Source organism: Belonocnema kinseyi, chromosome 2, assembly GCF_010883055.1.
Source record: "Belonocnema kinseyi isolate 2016_QV_RU_SX_M_011 chromosome 2, B_treatae_v1, whole genome shotgun sequence".
Taxonomy (NCBI): domain Eukaryota; kingdom Metazoa; phylum Arthropoda; class Insecta; order Hymenoptera; family Cynipidae; genus Belonocnema; species Belonocnema kinseyi.
The window spans coordinates 114,713,706-114,734,710 of NC_046658.1; the positions used below are offsets into that span (position 1 = coordinate 114,713,706).

Here is a 21,005-nt window from a genome sequence, read left to right on the forward strand (position 1 = left end):
TGCTTCGCATGCTATTAGTGAGTTTGAAATTCCCGGGTTTGATAGACCAATCACAGCTCAGAACGGACCTACTGAATGGTTGTTGCGTATTCGGCTTTAGGATTCATATTCATAACCTAAAAAAGTTCACCTATTTGCACGTGTGCAAATGTAAATTTAGTCGGATGTATGATTTCAGATAAAAGCTGTTGTTTAATCAATTTTTTTGTGCTACATTATTCAGTAAAGAATATAGAATAATTTCGAAGTCTTGTGGGTTGTGTAATCACAGATTTACCTTATAAACTGCATAAGAAAATAAGGAAGTGCTCACGTTGTCGAAGTCAGGTTAGCATCACTTTTTTCTTAACATTAATTTGTGTTTATTTGTTTGAATAACTTTTAAAGCAGCTCAAAAATAGACATATTGAAAATATGTCTTTCTTTATACAATAACGATATGATAATCATTGCTGTCGAACCAAAATTTAAGGAAAAATACCTAAATATAATAATCTGAAATGTATTCGAATAAAAGGATTAAAAGGTGGCCTTTTGAATTATATTATTAATTATTTTTATATAGAAATGAAATGTGAGCCAATTAAAGAGTGATTTAACATAAAATTTCTTGAATTTTAATCAGCATTTACTGTTGAAAAAGTACTTTTATGACATATCTGTCCGTGAATGTTTGAACATCTTTTTTTCTGGCAATTATAAAGAAATAAAGTAAAATGTCTTTATTTTGTAAATTTCAATTAAATTGAAGTCTGAATCATACATTTTCCAAATTTAAACGTATTAGAAATTTCTAGTAAGTTCTGAAATTAATTTAAAGCTGCAGCCAGTTTTCTAGCTTTTTGGGACAAATAGCGAAAATCTTGCAAACATATTAAAATGGATTATTTTGGTATAAAGTTTAAAATTTTCCTCTCATGTTATTAAGTCAGCTGCTAAATATTATTGTTGCAATTTTTTGGTATAACTGCGCATGCACGGATTCGAGAGGGAAGTCCGCGAAGAAAAAACCCTAACAATTTGGCGGGAGCAGTTATAAATGATAATTTAATAAAGTTATAAACGAATTATACTGAATTCGCAATTTTTGTGAGTTTATTTGCGAAATTAAATTCAGAATTTGGTTTACTTTGGGGCAGGGAATTTTAGATAAGAAATACAATTTTGGCAATGGAGACAGGGAATTCCCACAATAAAATATAATTTTTATTTTTGAAGATTGAATTTTTCAAAGAATTATAATTCTGACTGTGGGAAAGGCAATTTCCGCAAAGAATTAGGATTTTTTCTTTGTGACAGGGAATCTTCTAATGTAAGTATAATTCCAAAACAGAACTTGGAATTTCCGTGAAGAATTATAATTTTCCCTTTAGGTTCACATTAAAATAGGAGATTTCGTTGAGAATTATAATTTTTACTATAAAACAGAGAGTTTACGGAAATAATTTTAATTTGAGAGGGAATTTTGGGAATGAATTTAATTGTGACTTGGTACAGGGTATCTTTAAAAATAATTATAATTCTAAGATAAAACTTGGAATTTCCGTGTACAATTATAATTTTCATTTTACGTTCACATTAAAATAGAAAATAAAGAATTATAATTTTCACTTTAGAAAACAGGGAGTTTCTGAAATTAATTATAGAATGTAACGTTGTATAGAGAATTTTCTTAACAAAATTATCCTGAGTTTAAACGTGGATTAAATAAATCAATGAAAACAAAAATTCCCGTAAAGAATTATAAGTTTTACGTTGGATCAGGGAACTCAAGTAAAGAAACATAATGTTGATAATTGAGGCATGGAATATCTATAAAGGATTATAATTTTGATTTTTGAACAGGGAATTTCGTAAAAAATTGGAATTGTTACTTTGGGATAGAGAATTTTCTAAAAGAATTATAATGTTCATTTTAGGTTCACAATGGAATAGGAAATTTCGTTTGAAGTCTAATTTTTACTTTAGAACAGGAAGTTTCCGTAAATAATTTTAATTTGAAAAGGGAATTTTGGGAATGAATTAATAGTTGTGACTTGGTATAGGGAATTTTCTAAAAGAATTATCATTCTGAGTTTAATCGTGAAATAAACAAATTAATTATAATGAAAAATCTTGCAAAGAATTTGTAATTTTGACTTTGGAAAATGTAATTTCGAAAAGAATTCTAATTTTTACGTTGGAACAGGGAACTTTAGCAAAGAAATATAATTTTTACAACTGAAGCAGGGAATTCGAGTTAAGAATTATGATTTTAGGTTCGCATTAGAAAAAAAAATTCCTGTAAAGATTTATAAATTTTACTTTGAAATAGTGAACTTTAGTAAAGAAATATAATTTTGACAATGGAGGCAGTGGATTCCCTCCAAGAATTTTGACTTTTGAACAGGGAATTTAGTCATTAATTAAAATTTTTACTTTGAGAAAGGCAAATTCTGCAATGAAATAAAATAGGGACAAAGAGCTTTCTAAGATAGAACTGGGAATTTCGGTAAAGAATTAGAATTTTCATTTTAGGTTTTTATTAGAATAGAAAATTTCGTTAAGAATTATCATTTTTATTCTAGAACAGGGAATTTCCGTACGAAATTTTAATTTTAATTTGAACAAGGAATTTTGAGAATAAATAATTTTGACTTTGAAAAATTTAATTTCGTAAGGAATTATAACTTTTCATTGGGAACAGGAAACTTTAAGAAAAAATATAAATTGAATTTTTAATTCGATATAGGAAATTGTATAAAATAGTTATAATTTCGAGATAGAATTGGAATTTCCGTAAAGAATTATAATTTTTATTTTAGGTTCATCTTATAATAGAAAATTTCGTTAAATATTATAACTTTTAGTTTAGAACAGGTAGTTTCCATAAAGAATTTTAATTTTAATTTGAACAGGGAATGTTAGGAATGAATTTAATTGTGACTTTGCACAGGAATAAATAAATAAGTATGAAAAAATCCCGTAAAGAATTATAATTTTGACTTGGAGAAAGGTCATTTCGTAACTAATTATCATTTTATCTTGGAATAGTAGGTCAGAATGCGTCAGATTAAAAAAATTCCTTGTTCCGAATCAGAATTTATTTGAATTTAAACATTCGTTTTTGTTTCGAACATTCTGACTTGCAATAGGAGACTATGAAAATTAATTTAATCCTGGCTTTTTATAGTTTGGAAATGGGAAAAGAGAATTTCGTAAAGAATTATTATTATTTTGGCTTGGAACAGTTGGTAATTTTTTACATGCACCGGTGGATTTTGGAAAATAATTTTTATTCGGATTAAAAAAAGGAAATTTACAAAAACAATCCATGTTTCAAGTTAGAATTCGTCAGATTTGAAAAATTCCTGGTTCCGAAACAGAATTTTTTTTAATTAAATTTTTTTTTGCAAATATAAATTTACTAGAACTTAAAATTCTCCTCTTCGAAATTTCTGAAAAACGGAGTTACTATATTTCTAATTTCTAATTTTCGAAAAATGATAAATAAATGTAATTCTGACTTGGTAGAGGCAATTTTTTTGGACATAAATGTAATTGTGTCTTGGAACAGGAAATATCTTTGAAGAATTCTAATTTAGACTTTGGGACAGGAATTTCCGTAAACAATTATAATTTAGACTTACAAATTTTCCATTTTGGATTTTAATTTTTATATGTACATTTTTCATTTAAAGAATTTTGAAATTCAATTTTGAAGACTTAACAAATTAAAAATTAGTAGAATTGGAAATTGGCAATTAAAAAAAAAACTTTTTAGTGGATCAGAGTTAAATGTAAATTATAATGATTTATAAAATTGAACTATAAGTTAAGGACTAACAAGTGAATAATTAACTATTTCACAAGATGGTTCGGAATCAGTTCAAAATTTAAGAAATTCCAGATTTAACGTTGAAAATTACACTGTTTCAATTGAATTGCCTTAATAGTTAAACAAATGTAAACGCCTGATTGGAACTTTATAAACTATTTTCAACTTAAAATAATTTCAAAATGATATATTCATAATTAAAGGCTTTTATAAAGTTTAAAATATTGTTTTATTATAAAATTGAAAATTTTTTAATCTCTTTAATTAGGGAAAATAACAGTTGCTTAATATTTAGAAATATTTTATTATTCATATAGAATCAGTTATTATAAATCAAATATTCAAAAGTAATAAAAAAACTAAAACTTTGAGCGTTACAATTTTAATTGTTTTTTGAACAAATTTAATTTACAAGTAAAGTTGTTGAATTCTGATGTATAATAAATGTACAACAGCTATAATTCCAGAAAATATTTGGGAGTCGAAGAGACATTTAGAAGGTCTGAAAAGATTCAAAATTAATTAAAAATTGGAAATGATTTCAAATAATTTAAACGAAGTTTCTAAGTAAACCGACGAAATGCGGCCATTCGTACCAAAATTTCGGTGCAAGTAGCCCACTGCTTAATTCAAAACAAAATATATATTTAGCAAATTTTGAACAAAAAATTTAGAAGCTTTTTAACAATTATAAAAGGCTTCAAAATAATAAAAAACGTTTTGTTAACACTTCTTAGAAAATTTAAAATGACTTTTTACTTTGAAAAATTAATTATAAGGGAAAATTTAAAAAGCGTTCAGTTTATAACACAATTTTAATCATTTAAATGGAAAAATTTTTAGCTTTAGAGTTTTAATTTTTTAATTTCATTGACTGAAAAATGTTTGCGAATCGGTAAAAACCGGGCAATTTTTTATGTGATTAAAATGTCCACCCTGGCTTGGAATTAAGAATTTTAAACTGAATCCTGTAGACTTTACAATTTTATTGCAAACTAAAAGCCTAAACCAGGGTGTCTAGTGACCTTGAAAACCTGGAAATCTCCTTGATTTTTTCACGAAAACCCTGAATATTAATTATTCTTTTTTCTTTTTCTTTTAAAACAATAATTTTATCGAAATGCGAAGAGTAATTTAAATCTTTTAGCCTATTATGAAAGAAACATCCCGTTTAGACAAAATCTTGCTGCTGAAAATTTTTTTATTTGTCAAGATATAATTTATCTTTTGTTTACTAGAGAATAAATAACGATATTTCAAGGCACTTTTTGTTTAGGTGTTCAACTTAGAAATTATGAAAATTATTAGTTTAAAATTTCGACGTTAATTTAGTTTCAGAATTAGAATGAGCCAAGGCCATACAACAGATTTTTCGAGGAGTTGACCACTCGGTTTTTTAGTGTACAACAGTTTTCAAAAGGTTACCAAATATTTCTAAAGATTTCCAAATATTTTTGATATTTCTAATATTTCATAAAGATTTCACGGGTGTTAACGATTTAAAAAAGGCGCGCACGCCAGATTTCGATAAAGGTTTCACAGAAATTTCACAAACATTTGAAAACTTTAAAGATTTAAAGGATTTCAAAATGTTCCAAATAATTCAATGCCTTCAACGAATACAAAAGATTTTCCAAACAAAGATTCAAGAAAGATTTTATAAACATTTAAAAGTATTTCATAAAGATTTCAAGGATTTCAAACATTCAAAAAAGATGTATACACTAAATTAAAAAGTTTTCACTAAAATTCCCCAAAGATTTCGAACATTTCATAAAGATTTGGAACATTTCACAAGGATTTTAAAAAGAATATATTAAATCACATTTCTAAGATTTCGAAACATTTCAAGGATTTTAAACAATTTGAAAATTTTCTAGGAGAAATCAAAAGATTTCACTAAGATTTATAATAATTTAAATAATTCCAACGAATTCGCAAAGATTTCAAAAGATTTCACAATGATTTCAAAGATTTCAAACATTGCACAAAGATTTGAAAACTTTCAAAAGATTTTAAAGATTTCAAAACATTTCAAAGATTTTAAATAACTTCAAAATTTCGTAGAAGATGTCAAAAGATTTCACAAAAGTTTCAAAGATTTGACAAGATTTCAAATGATTACAAAAGATTTCCGAAAGGTTTCTCAAATATTTTAAAGAATTCTTAAGGATTTCAAAACATTTCAAGAATTTCAAAGGTTCCAACACCAGATTTAAAAGATTTCAAAACATTTAAAAGATTTTTAATGATTTCAAAAGGTTTCAACAAATTTGAGAAGATTTGAAAAGATTTTAATAATTTCAAATGAACATAAAACATTTCACGAACAAAGATTAAAGAAACATTTCAAAAATATTCCAAAGAATTTATAAAGATTAAAAAAAATGTCACAAAGTTTTCGTAGATTTCAAAGCTTTCAAGGACTTAAAAGATTTCAACAAGGATACAGTACAACAGATTTCAAAGATTTAAAAACATTTTAAATATTTTAAATGATATCAAAATTTTGTAAAAGATTTCAAAAGATTTAACAAAGATTTCAAGAATTTCAAACCATTTCAAAGATTTTAAGCGATCTCAAAAGGTTTGACCACATTTGAGAAGATTTCAAAAGACTTCAATGATTTTAAATAAACACAAAAGCCAAAAAAAAGATTAAAAAAAGAGTTCACAAAGATTTCAAAGATTTCAAGAATTTTAAAGATTTTATAAAAACTTTTAAAAATGTCAAAAGATTTCACCGAAATTTCAAGCTTTCACTAAGGTTTGTAATACTTCACAAAGATTTCAAAGACATTACAAAGATTTAAAAATATTCCTAAAGATTTCACAAAGACGACTCATGTTCGCAAAAAATTAAGAATTTTTGATTTACGATTTGGCTTTCTTAAGAAATTTTTGGCCAATAAAAAATTAAATGGCTCATTTTTTACATGTATGACAAACGTTTCTTTCAATATTTGATGTAAAAAAGGAGAACTGGAAAATTTTGATTTCTTGACCTGGAAAAGACGAATAATTTTATATTAAAATAATCATATCTGTACAATTAACAATTGTAAATTTGTCTTTCAACGTCTTAACTGCACTGTTGAAAATTTAATTTCAGCTTCTAACTTACAATGGCCAAAGTCAAAAATAAGAAATCAAAGCTAGCTGATGTCTACGCAAAGAAGCGTAAGAGGCAGCAAGCGCAAAAGACCCTGACTCCCTTTGAAATTCACGTAAACAGAGACAAGCGAAAAGTTTTGGGACAGAAAAGTAAAGCAGATCGAGGACTGCCAGGTGTTGCACGAACGAAAGCGATCGCAAAACGAAAGGGAACTCTTCTTCAAGAGTACAAAGTCAAAGACAAAGATAATATTTTACTTGATAAACGAATATACCAGAAAAATCCTCACATGACTGAAGAGGACAAAGCATTGGCTAGGTTCGCGAAGCAGCGAATGAAAGCCCACAGTAAAAAAAATATTTACAACCTAAACGATGATGAAATATTAACACACAGAGGGCAGGCGATCATGGACATTGAAAAATTTGATAATCCAAGTAGCGACGACGATCAGGAAGTGAGTGATGAAGAAAACCGAGGTGGAAGATTGAATAAAAAGTTCTTGGAAGAAGCTCATTTTGGGGGAGGATTATTGTCAATGCCGGGTTCAGAATCTTCTCGAAAAAGTGTGATCGAGCAGCTGATAGCTGATTCAAAAAAGAGGAAAGCCGAGAGGCAAAAGACGCGGGAAGAAACTGAGGAGTTGACGGCAAAACTTGACGCTCAGTGGAAAGATCTTTTGCCGCAGTTGGTCAAACCGAATAAAGAATTGGAGAAACCTGCAGAAAAGCCGAGACTTGACGATTACGATATTACAGTGCGCGAATTGAAGTTCGAAGCGCGGGGTCAGGCGACTGATAAATTGAAATCCGAGGAACAAATTGCTGAAGAAGAGCATGTCAAATGGGAAAAGTTGGAGGAAGAAAGACTGAAAAGGATGGCAGGGTTTTTAGAAAATGATTTGTATGGCAAACATAAGTCTGCTGATGATTTGGACGATGGATATCAAAAGGAAACAGTGGATGGTGAAGAAAACAATGAGAAGAGTGATGATGAGAATGCTAAGTTGAAGGATTCTGCATCTGAGGGTGATTCAGAAGATGGTGAAAGTGAAGAAGAAGAAGAAGAAGAAGAAGAAGAAGGAGATGTAGATGAAGAAGTGGAAGATGAAGAGAAGGAAGTGAAGGTAAAAGAAAAAGAAAAACTGAATCCAGAAGCTGATGCAGAAACTGAAAACGAGTCAGAATCTGAAGAAGAGGATGATGAAGATAATTTATCTGATTTGAAGATGATCGATTCTTCTAGTGAAGACGAAACACCACAAAAATTCACATCTAGTAAAACTAAATCCAAAACTGAACCGGTAATTGAGCCAAAAAGAGTGGGGCAAAAACTGAAGAATACAACTGTAATTGAAGATGTTAAAGTAAATGAATCTCTGAAAGAAGCTGGCGATAAATTGTTGGAGAGTGCTCGAGCGAATTTGCCACATACGTATACAGTACCTGAAACCTACGAAGATTTAAAGAAATTGCTAAAAAATCACGACCAGGACCACCAGTCAGTGATTGTGGAAAGAATCATAAAATGTAATCATTGGCTTCTGGCGAATGGAAATAGGGAAAAATTATTGGGGTTGTTTGAACACTTATTGATGTACATAGACTGTTTGGATTTTTCGAGTGAAGATAACATCGTGAAAAGTTTTCAAATAGTGGACAGGTATTTAAAATAAATATTAAAAATTTGTTGAGAGAATAAAAATGATTTGTGAGGTGTAATAATATCGTACATTTTCTTTGCAGGTTGTGTCCCCATCTTTATGATTTAGCTCACGCAGGTGCTGAAAATGCGAAGAAGTGCTTCCAAGAAATTATTAAAGCAAAGCACGAACAGTTTGAGGAGAACAAAAAGAAATATCCTGGCATAAACTTGGTAAGAAGGTTTAATAATATTTTTTAAAAGTTGGATTGGAAATAATTAGAGATTTTCTTCTTTTTTCAAAATTAAGTGGAGATTAATAATTTATATTGATTGCAGTTGATATTTTTGAAATTAGCATCCCTTATTTTTCCTACATCGGACTTCAGGCATCCGGTGGTTACACCTTGTTTAGTATTTATGTCACAAATACTACTGAGGTGTTCTGTTAAAAGGAAAAGTCACATTGCTAGGGGATTGTATGTGACTACTCTTATGTTAGAGGTACGTAAAATGGATTTAAAATTGTTGGATAATAATTTTTACTGGAAAAAATTACTTTTCTAAAAAATAGAATTAAACAAATAATTATTATAAAGGTAAAATAATGAATTAGAAAAAAATAGTTTCTCGCTACTTTTATTTGCCTGAAAAAATATATTTGCCCCGATTGCACTATAGAACTTAATAAGTACTTTTTAAAATTATAAATATGTAATGTGAGGAGTTGAATACTCGAATTTTGAGTGAACACCAGATTTTAAGATATTAAAGGTATCACACTGATTTGAAACATTTTACAAAAACTTAAAAGATTTACAAATGGTTCAAAAGGTTTCAACGATTTTGCAAGGATTTCAAAGATTTCAAAAGATCGAAAAGATTTTAGAGGGATAAAAAAATTTCAAAACATTTATAAAGATTTCAATAGGTCGTATAAGATTTCAAAATATCCTGTAAGATTTCGAAGATTTCAAAATTTTTCAAAGGATTTAAAAGATTTCCAAATATTTAAGAAGATTTCGCAAGGATTTCAAACATTTCAAAGTTTTTCACAAAGATTAAAAAAATTTTGATAAAGATTTCATACAGATTTCAAAATATTTCAGAAGATTAAAAAGATTTTGCAACGATTTCAAGGATTTAAAAATATTTCACAAATATTTAAAACATTTCAAAAGATTTCAAAGATTTAAAAGATTTTAGAAGCTCTCAAAAGATTTCAAAGATTTCGAAATATTTCAAAGTTTACAATTTATGTCCTCCAAATATTTCAAAAAATTTCGCAAGGATTTCAAAGATTTCAGAAATAGAACATATATTTTAAAAGAGTTTAAAAGATTTCCAAATATTTAAAGGATTTCAAAGATTTTTATGATTTTAAAAGATCCCAAAAAATATCAAAGATTTAAAAAGCTTTCAAAGATTTCAAAGTTTTTAAAATATTCAAAGTTTACAATTTATGTCCTCCAAATATTTCAAAAAATTTCGCAAGGATTTCAAAGATTTCAGAAATAGAACATATATTTTAAAAGAGTTTAAAAGATTTCCAAATATTTAAAGGATTTCAAAGATTTTTATGATTTTAAAAGATCCCAAAAAATATCAAAGATTTAAAAAGCTTTCAAAGATTTCAAAGTTTTCAAAATATTCAAAGTTTACAAAAGATGTCCTCCAAATATTTCATAAAATTTCGCAAATATTTCAGAAATAGTACAAATATTTAAAAAGTGTTTAAAAGATTTCCAAATATTTAAGAAGTTTTAAAGGATTTTAATGATTTCACAAAGATAGATCTAACAATATTTCACAAATATTTTTAAGATTTCAAAAGATCCCAAAAAATATCAAAGATCTAAAAATCTCTCAAAAGATTTCAAAGATTTCGAAATATTTAAAAGATTTCCAAACATTTCAGAAGGTTTTTCAATGATTTCAATGATTTCACAAATATTTCAAGGATTTCAAAAGACATAAAATATATTAAAAGGTTTCAAAAAGTTAAAAAGATTTGTAAATATTTAAGAAGATGATAAAGACTCCGCATGGATTTTAAAGATTTTAGAAATATTTCAAATATTTTAAAAAGATTTCCAAACATTTCAGAAGATTTTAAAGATTTGGAAAGGATTTCAAGGATTTAAAAATGTTTCACAATGATTTCAATGATTTCACAAACATTTTAAAATCTCAAGAAATTTCAGAGTTTTCAAAGATTTAAAAAGCTTTTAAAATATTTCAAAGATTTCCAATTTTTTCAGAAGATTTCGAAGATTTAAGAATTATTTTAAAGTTTATAAAAGATTTCAGAAATATTACATATATTTTAAAAGATTAAAAAATATTTAGGAAGATTTAAAGGAATTCAAAGATTTCACAAAGATCCAAAAATATGTCACAAAGATTTTTAAGATTTCAAAAGATTCCAAAACATATCCAAGATTTAAAAAGCTATAAAAATATTTCAAAGTTTTTGAACTATTCAAAAGATTTCCAAACATTTCAGTAGATTTTAAAGATTTTTCACAGATTTCAATAATTTCACATATATTTCAAGGGTTTCAAAAGATATCAATGATTCATAAGGCTCTCAAAATATTTCAAAGATTCCCAAATATTTCAGAAGATTTCGCAAGATTTTTAATGATTTCAAAAACATTTCAAATATTTTAAAAGATTTTACAAAGATTTCCAAATATTCCAAATATTTAAGAAGATTTTAAAGACCTCGCAAGGATTTGAAAGGTTTCAGTAATATATCAAATTTTTCAAAAAAATTTTAAAAGATTTCCAAACATTTCAGAAGATTTTAAAGATTTAAAAAGGATTTCAAGGATTTAAAAATATTTCACAAAGATTTCAATGATTTCACAAACATTTCAAAATTTCTAAAGATTTTAGAGGTTTCAAAGATTTAAAAAGCTTTTAAAATATTTCAAAGATTTCAAAACTTTTCAGAAGATTTCGAATATTTCAAAATTATTCTAAAGTTTATAAAAGATTTCAGAAATATTACATATATTTTAAAAGATTTTCATATATTTAAGAAGATTTAAAGGATTTCAAAAATTTCACAAAGATCTAAAAATATTTCACAAAGATTTTTAAAATTTCAAAAAATCCTAAAAAATATCAAAAAATTAAAAAGTTCTCACAAGATTTCAAAGATTTCGAACTATTTAAAAGATTTCCAAATATTTCAGAAGATTTTAAAGATTTGTCAAAGCTTTCAATAATTTCACAAATATTTCAAGGATTTCAAAGGATATCAAAGATTCAAAAAGCTCCCAAAAGATGTCAAACATTCCCAAATATTTCAGAAGGTTTAAAAGATTTAGTAAGTATTTTAAAGATCAGAAATATTTCAAAGTTTGCAAAAGATTTCAATGATTTCCTTCAAATATAACATAAGATTTCGTAAAGGTTTCAATGATTTCTAAAATATTTCAAATATTTTTAAACATTTCAAAGATTTCCAAATATTTAAGAAGATTTTAAAGACTTCGCAAGGATTTAAAAGCTTTCAGAAATGTTTCAAATGTTTCAAAAAGATTTCCAAAAGTTTTAGAAGATTTAAAGGATTTCAAAGATCTGACAAAGATATAAAAATATTTCAAAAAGATTTAAAAGATTTACAAAAATTTCAGAAGACTTTAAAGATTTAGCAGGCATTTCAAGGATTTGAAAATATTTCACAAAGATTCCAATGATTTCACAAGCATTTCAATATTTCAAACGATTTCAGAGATTTTAAAGATTTAAAAAGCTTTTAAAATATTTCAAAGATTTCCAAATATTTCAGAAGATTTCTAAGATTTCAGAAATATTACATATATTTTAGAAGATTTCAAAAGATTTCTAAATATTTAAGAAGATTTAAAGGATTTCGAATATTTCACAAAGATCTAACAATATTTCACAAAAATTTAAAGATTTCAAAATATCCCAAAAGATATAAAAGATTTAAAAAGCTCTCAAAAGATTTCAAAGATTTCGAAATATTTAAAAAGATTTCCAAAGCTTTTAAAGCTTTTACAACTATTTCAAAGATTTCAATGATTTCACAAATATTTCAAGGATTTTAAAAAATATCAAAGATTTAAAAAGCTCTCAAAAGATTTCAAAGATTTCCGAATATGTCAGAAGGTTTAAAAGATTTAGCAAGTGTTTCAAAGGTTTCAAAAATATTTCAAATATTTTAAAAGATTTCACAAAGATTTCAAAAAATTTCAAAGATTTCCAAATATTGAAGAAAGATTGAACAGATTTCAGAAATATTTCAAAAAGATTTGAATGATTTCACAAGGATTTCAAAAGATCCAAAAAGATTTTAAAGATTTAAAAAGCTCTCAAGGGATTTCAAAGATTTTCAAATATTTCAGAAGGTTTAAAAGGTTAAAAGTTAAAAGGTTTTAAAAGTTTTAAAAAGATATCATAAATATTTCAAAGGTTACAGAAGATTTTAAAGATTTCCTCTTAATATTTCAGAAGATTTAGGAAGGGTTTTAAAGGTTTAAAAAATGATTCAGTTTTCACAAAAATTTAAAAAGATTTCAAATATTTCATGAAGATTTCAAATATTTCAGAAGGCTCTTGAGATTTCGCAAGTATTTTAAATATTTCAGAAAAAGATCAAAGGTTACAAAAAATTTAAAGAATTACCTCCAAATATTTCACAAGATTTCGCAAAGATTTCAGAAATAGTACAAAGTTTTCACATTTTAAAAACGTTCACAAAAAGTTCAATGATATCACAAAGATTTTAAACAATTCCAAAATATTTCAACAATTTCAAAAATATTTTTCAAAGTTTTCAATAGGTCCCAATAGATTTCAAACTACTCCAAAAGATTTCAATTAAAAAAAAATTTCAAGTATTTCAAAAGATTGCAAATATTTGAAATTATATTAATAATTTGATAAATATTTCAAAGATTTCTAAGATTTTGGAAGTATTTCAAAGTTTGCAAGATATTTAAAAATATTTCACAATGATTTCAAAAAATACAAAAAGATTTCAAAGCTTTTAAATATTTCAAAAAATTTCAGAAGATTTCACAGAGTGATCATCCCCTCGATGTGAATTTATCAAAATTAAATATATTGAAAATTTGAAGCTTTCGAATTTAAATATATTTTATTATAAATTCTTTGTATGCGGTTAGAATGAATGATAATCAAAATAAAACTATCACAAATTTAAGGCATTCATTATTCCAGTAATCGCCATTAGAAGTAATTTGTAATAGTTAATTTTCAATTTAAACTATTTTATACTTAAAATAATAAAAATTGAATAATTTCCATATTTTAAATTAGAGATTTCAAAACTATTTTTATATTATTCAGTATTAACTTTTTAAATAATAAGATTATGAAAGTGAAACATTTTTTATTTTGGAAGTACTCGCATTTTTAATAAATAACGTTCTTTTCCACATTCCATAGAAATTTTATCCTCTGAATTTATATTTAATTTTTTTTTGTTTTAGTACACGTTACTCAGTAAGCGATTTTCACCTTCCGCCATAAATTTTTTGCGCGGTTTATTGTACATTTCGATGCCAAAGCCCGTAAATAACGCAACGATCAAAGTAATTCCACCCTTTAAGAAACAGGGAGAATTTAGCTGCCTATTAGCACTTGATGAAAATGTGATAAACGCAAAAATTGATCTTGATAAATGTAAAATGAAAGCATTAGATCTCCTCGAGGAGGAAATAGATTCTGATTTTAAAATTAGAGTTTTTCTCTTAACAGTCAACCTAATTTCTGAATTCAGAAAGCTATATGAGGAATTAGAAGCTTCATATTCAATATTTGAACCAATCTTAAAAATGCTCAAGTCTGATTTTATTAAACGCTATCCCAAAAATTTGAGGCCAAAGGTGAAAGAACTAATTGGAGAATTGGAGGCAATGAAATCGAAAAAATTGGAACACATCGTGCGTGAGAAAAAGAAACCAAAAACGCTGAGATTGTATGAACCACGAATTGAGAGAGTGTATGTATTACAAAAATTAATTATTTTTTCTGGATGTCTACTAACCGGTAAATCCGGGAACACAAATTCAAGCCGCGAATTACGTTTAAAGTTTTTAATAATGTGTTATTTTCTTATGAATCGTATTTTCAGTTTTTTTTTATCTATTCATAAAGATTGCAGATTCCTGCACCATTAATTTTGGTAATCAACGTTTCGAAATAAGTAATTTTATTTAATGATCAAATTTTTTTCTAAATGTTTCTAAATGTTATTGATAAAAGATACATTTTTAATTGGCAATGATTTTTTAATAATAACCGGCAACAAAATTGCCTATACTTTTGATCAGATTTCTGGGAAAATAAAAAATTATACAGGTTTTTTCACAGATTAATTTTAAGATTTGCAAATTTCAAAATTGTGTCAAAAAAGAATCTGAAAGATTTTAAGACATTTTTTTCAAGTTTACAGGTTTTTTGAAAATGTTTAGGGAACCTGAATTATATTAAAAGATATTCAAAAGTTTTAGAAGTTTTGAAAAGATTCCAAAAGAATGAAAATCTTGGGAAGATTTCAAAAGAATTCAAACAAAATGTAGATTTTCGAAAATTTTTAAAAAGAACGCAGAAGATTTTATAGTGGCATTTATCAATTTCGCAACATTACGAAAGTTTTTTAAAAAATCGCGTAACCTAAAGAGATATTTCCAAAAATATACAAATGTGTCAAGATTTCTGGGAAAACTTGAAATGATTTTTTAGTTTGAAAAATTATTTTTAAGGGAATATTTAAAAACATTGCAAATATCTAACAAAATTTCTAAAGATACGAATCATTTTAAAAGATATTTAAAAGCTTTAAAAAGTTTCAAAAAAAATTAAAATTTTTTTATTTTTTTAATGTAAACGTAAGGTTTTGAAGTTTTTCACACCAAATTTCGTCGCTTTTTGAGAATTTTCAAAGGTGTCAAGAAAGCAAAAACCTTTCTTAAGATCCCTTAGTAAATTTGATAATTTTTCTAAAAATGCCGAAAAATGTGAAAGATTTTATGGCAATTGTCTTTACTTTAAAAGAATTTCAAAATTTTAGGAATAATTTGAGCTAATTTAAAAGATGTATGGAAGTTCTTCTCTAGGTAAAAATTCCACATCATTGCAAAATCTAATTGTTTAATTAAAAATGAATATATTTAACAATTTTTGATTTAAAATAAAAAATATTTTTTAGTTGAAATATCGACTATTAAATTTTTCGTTGAGAATTAATGTTTTTTTCTTAAAAATGCAACGATATCGTTGATAGTTTAAATACTTTTTTAAAAGTTCCTCTCTGCTGATAGAAAATTAATCTTCTTGGTGAAAAATTCTTCTATTTGGTTGAGAATTCAACTATTTTTCTTGAAATTAACTTTTTTGGTGATAAATTCATATTTTTTTGTTAAAAATGCATGTGGTTGAAATTAACATTTTTTGATTTTGGATTTTAACATTTCGTTAAAAATTCTTCTTTTTCTTAAATAATAAAAGATTTCAAAAAATTTTAAACAGAATATTAATTTCTGATGATTTTGAGAAAAAATTGAGAAGCGTTTTAAGGATTAAAAAAGGTTTCGAAAGGATAATAAAGTCGATTATCAATACATGTGATTATAATTAATCATTAATTAATAGCTAATATAAAGAAAATTAAAAATTTTAAAATTATGGGACTGATAAATCCCTAAAAATCAAATTCCCTACACTGTAAAATGCCCGAATTGGAAAATTTCCGAATAACGAGATTCCCTACAGTTTATAATATTGCCAAGTTTGAAAATTCCAGAAGAATAACATCCCTGAAAGGAAGTTTGCCGAATTATAAATTATCTAAACTAGAAAATCCCGAATTTAAAAAGTCAAAAACATTTTTTTTTGTTAAATGTGATTTATTTATTAAAAATCAAATAATGAAATATTTTTATAAGAGAAAAATTGTTCTACAAGGTTTTTAAAATTATTTTATGAATTTAAGATAACAATAGTTGAAAAAAATGTATTTCTGAATGGTAAATTACGATGAAAAATTGTATAGTATTTAAACCAAATTATAGAGAAAAAAATAGAATCGTTAATTTAAGGGGGAAGAAATTAAAATGAGACTTCCAGACAAATCAGTGCTATTATAAATCCTGCAAAGTTTGTTTGCAAAAAGTTATTAGGTTCGGAAAAAATGTAAGGAGAAATTTATTTTTTCGTTCGTGGCGCATGTGTTAAATTTTTTTTTTAAATTATTAATATTTTAAATCCAAAAAATAATGTAATTTTAAAAACTTTAAAAATTTTCTCCGATAAAAATAGTTGCAGAGAGAAACTATATTTTATTATTGGATTTCTTATGATAAAATTATATTTATTACATAACAATTTTTTTCAATTGTTAAAATTCGCGAATTTTCTAGTTCGCATATTATATAATTCGGCAATTTTCTGTAGGAAATTTTATTATTCGGGAATTTTCCAAATCCAGTTTTTTTGTGTTTCGGCAATTTTATAACGTCAGGTGTTTTAGTATTCGAGAATTTTACGGTGTCGGGAATTTTATTTTTTAAGATTTTTCAGACCGAGAAAATCGTTTTTGATCAATATTATTTATTAATTAAAATACATAGATAAAATATTTTTATACGACATTTTAAAATGTTTTTTGAAGATGGCAGGATTCAATCCAGCACTAATTTATTTTTAGAAGAATAAATTTTTTTTTCAAATTAACAATTTAAAGGTTGAGAAAATGTTTGTAACTTTGTAAAAACACTGGGCATTTTCAGCCAAAGTTTGTCATCCCGAAATGTATTTTTTTCAAGTATTGTTATTTTAAATTCAAATAATAGTTTTAAAAAGCTCAAACATTAAAACAATATTTTTTTTATACAAATATTTGATTATTTTATTTCTAATAAATAAATAATATCAGAATTCGGGAATTTTCTGGTTTAGATATTTTATAATTTGGCAATTTTCTTTCAGGAATTTTCAAACTCGAAAATATTATAAACTGTGGGGAATTTTACTTTTCGGGATTTTTCAGGCTTTCCAAAATGATATTTAAGAATCATTTAACAATTAGAATACCAAAAATAATTAGATGAAGATAAAGTTTATAAAAAAATAACAACTATCACTTAAAGCAAATCGACGCAGATAAGGGATTCGAAATAAATTTCAAAACAAAATTACGAATTTTCTATACAAAACAGTTAAACCAATTTCAAAAAAAAAGAACTCTCAACTCAAAAGTTGAACTTTCAACTAAACTAAATTAATTTTCAACAAAAAATTAATCTTTAACAAAATAGTTTAATTTTAATAAAAAGCTGAATTTTTACTTATAAAAGAACCATTTTCAACCAAAAATGGAATAACTAAAATAAAATAAACTAAAAAATAAACTAAAATAAAAATGAATTTTTACTAAAATTTTTTTAAACAAAAATATTAATTTACTAACAAAAAAAAAACAATAAATTTTCCGCAAAATTCAAGAATTCTGAAATAAACAGTTCACTTTTTGTAATGAAAAGATTAATTTTTAAATAGAAAGATTGTTTTACCACCAAAAAATACGAATTTTAAATAAAATTCAAGAATTCTCAACCAAAAAGTGGAATTTATAAGAAAGAAAGAAAATTTGTTTAATTTGTAAAAAAAGTTCAAATATAACATCAATTTGTTGAATTTTTTAAACAAAAAGATTAATTTACTACCGAAAAAAACGAATTTTTCGCAAAATTCAAAAACTCTCAACCAAAAAATTGCATTTTCAACTGAAGAAGATGAATTTTTAAACGAAAAGGTTAATATACTGCCAAAAACACGAATTTTTGACCAAATTTAAGAATTCTCAACCAAAAAGTTGAATTTTCGACTAAAAAATATTAATTTTTGAATAAAAAGATTATTTTACTGTAAAAAAAGACGGATTTCCAATAAAGTTCAAAAATTCTCAACCAAACAGTTGAATTTTCAAGAAAGAATTAATTTTTTTAATTTCTAAGAAAGCAGTTCAACTTAAAACCTTGTTGTTAAATGTTTAATCAGAAACATGAATTTTTAAACAAAAAGATTAATTTACTATAAAAAAAGACGATTTTAAACAAAATTATAACATTCTGAACCAAAAAGTTGACGAATTTGTAACAAAAAAAAATTCTAAACCAAAAAGATGACTTTTCAACTAAAAAATAAGAATTTGAAACAAAAAGATTAATTTTCTACCAGTAACATTTATCATCTGCAAACGTAGTTTATGGATGATCCCTGATTTAGACATCGAAATTTTATTAAATTTTCAACATTATGTATCAAATTGTTTCCGAATTATTCTCGACAACATAAATTATCAAAATATTATTTTATTTAAGCATAATAGGAAATCAGAATACAAAGTACTAATAGGAGAACCAAATAGAAAAACTGAATTCGTTTTATTCGTGTTTATAGTAAGAGGAGACGATTTTTAAACAAAATTAAACAATTCTGAACCAAAAAGTGCAATTGTCTAACTGAAAATAAAAAAATTTCAAATATAAAGATTATTTTACTGACAAAAAAGACGAATTTTCAATAAAATTCAAGAATTCTCAACCAAAAAGTTGAATTTTCAAGAAAGAATTAATTTTTTTAATTTCTAAGAAATTAGTTCAACTTTAAAACATTGTTGTTAAATTTTTAACCAAAATCATGAATTTTTAAAGAGAAAGATTAATTTATTACCAAAAAAGACGATTTTAAACGAAAAAAAACTTTTTAATAGAAGATTATTTTACTACCAAAAATACGAATTTTCAATAAAATTCAAAAATTCTAGACTAAAAAGTTGAATTTTTAAGGTAGGAAGAATTTTTTTATAATTTATAAGAAATTAGTTCCACTTTGAAACCTTATTGTTAAATTTTTAACCAAAATCGTGAATTTTTAAACAGAGAGATTAATTTATTACCAAAAAAGATGATTTTTTAATAAAATTAAAAAATTCTGAACCAAAAAGTTGAATTTTTAACTAAAAAAAAACTTTTTAATGGAACGACTATTTTACTACCATAAATACGAATTTTAAACCAAATTAAAGAATTCTATACTAAAAAGTAGAATTTTTAACAAAGCAAGAAAGTTTGTTTAATTTCTAAGTAGCTCAACTTTAAAACCTCGTTAAATTCTTATCCAGAAACATGAATTTTAAAACAAAAAATTAATTTACTACCAAAAAATATGATTTTTTAAACAAAATTAAAAAATTCTGAACCAAAAAGTTAAATTTTCAACTAATAAAGATGAATTTTTAAACAAAAGGCTAAATCTACTGCCAACATCTACGAATTTTTAATCAAATTCAAAAATTCTAATTCAAAGAGATTAATTTTCTACCAGTAACATTTATTATCTGGAAACTTACTAAAAACAAACCAAAATGTAGGTTTGTGAGAGACCCCCCCCCCTGCCCAGTGTTAACTTATTTTATGGATGCTCCCTGATTTAGACAACGAAATTTTATTATATTTCCCACATTATGTATGCAATTGTTTCCGAATAATTCTCGATACCATAAATAAAATAAAAACTTAATTGTTTAAACAATTAATTTTTGTCATAGGCTTAAGATGGTTACTGCCCAACATGTCGAAGGCATTTTTTGGTTAGAGTTGGATTTTATTTTGTTTATAGTGAGTCGACTTGCCAATGCCTATAAAAAAATTTTTCTACCAAATATTTGATTTTTTTACAAAATCATTCAAGTTTCAAAATAAAATGACCAATTTTATATACAAAACAGTTGAACGAATTTTCAAAATTGTAAAGAATGAAATGAAAATGTGGAATTCCAGGTACGAAGGTAGAAGGCACAAGAAAATGACAGGAGAGAAGGCTGAGAAAGAAAAGATGCTTCACAAAATTAAGAGAGAGACGAAAGGAGCGATTCGAGAAGTTCGAAGAGATACTGCTTTCCTGGCGAAACTAAAAATTAAAGAGCAGATTAAGAACGATCAAGAGCGTAAACGCAAAGTTAGAGAGATATTTGGTGATGCTGCTGTTCAACAAAGTGAATTTAATAAAATGAAGCGACAGAAATAGTTATTGAGTTAGAAATTAAAGCGAGCAACTTTTATCTTGATTACAAATGTCCGAATCGCATTCTTCACTTTTATAAAATATGCTGTGCGTATATTTTTATATTGATGATTTTTGATGCGAGACTGATTGTGAACTTGATGAATGCTTCGTAATGAAATTTTCATTCTTTGGGTAAGTTTATCTTTCCTGATGTTATAATTTATAACACTTTGTGAATTATTTGTATATATAGCGTATTATATAAATATTAGGTTTAATATATTTTGCATTTTTATTATAAATCCTTTTAGTGGTGTATTTAGACTTAGAAAATGAATAATGAGAGTCATTTTTGGAAAT

The 21,005-nt window shown here is 25.4% G+C and overlaps 1 protein-coding gene across 1 annotated transcript; it reads left to right on the forward strand.

Annotated features, from left to right (window-relative positions):
• Positions 1–140: 140 nt before the first annotated feature.
• Positions 141–20,896, forward strand: LOC117167937 (nucleolar protein 14 homolog). Its single transcript, XM_033353190.1, has 6 exons — positions 141–327; positions 6,930–8,594; positions 8,678–8,807; positions 8,913–9,077; positions 14,066–14,577; positions 20,420–20,896. Exons 2-6 carry the CDS (start codon positions 6,943–6,945, stop codon positions 20,664–20,666), a joined length of 2,706 nt encoding a protein of 901 aa, XP_033209081.1. The 5' UTR covers positions 141–327; positions 6,930–6,942; the 3' UTR covers positions 20,667–20,896.
• Positions 20,897–21,005: the final 109 nt, after the last annotated feature.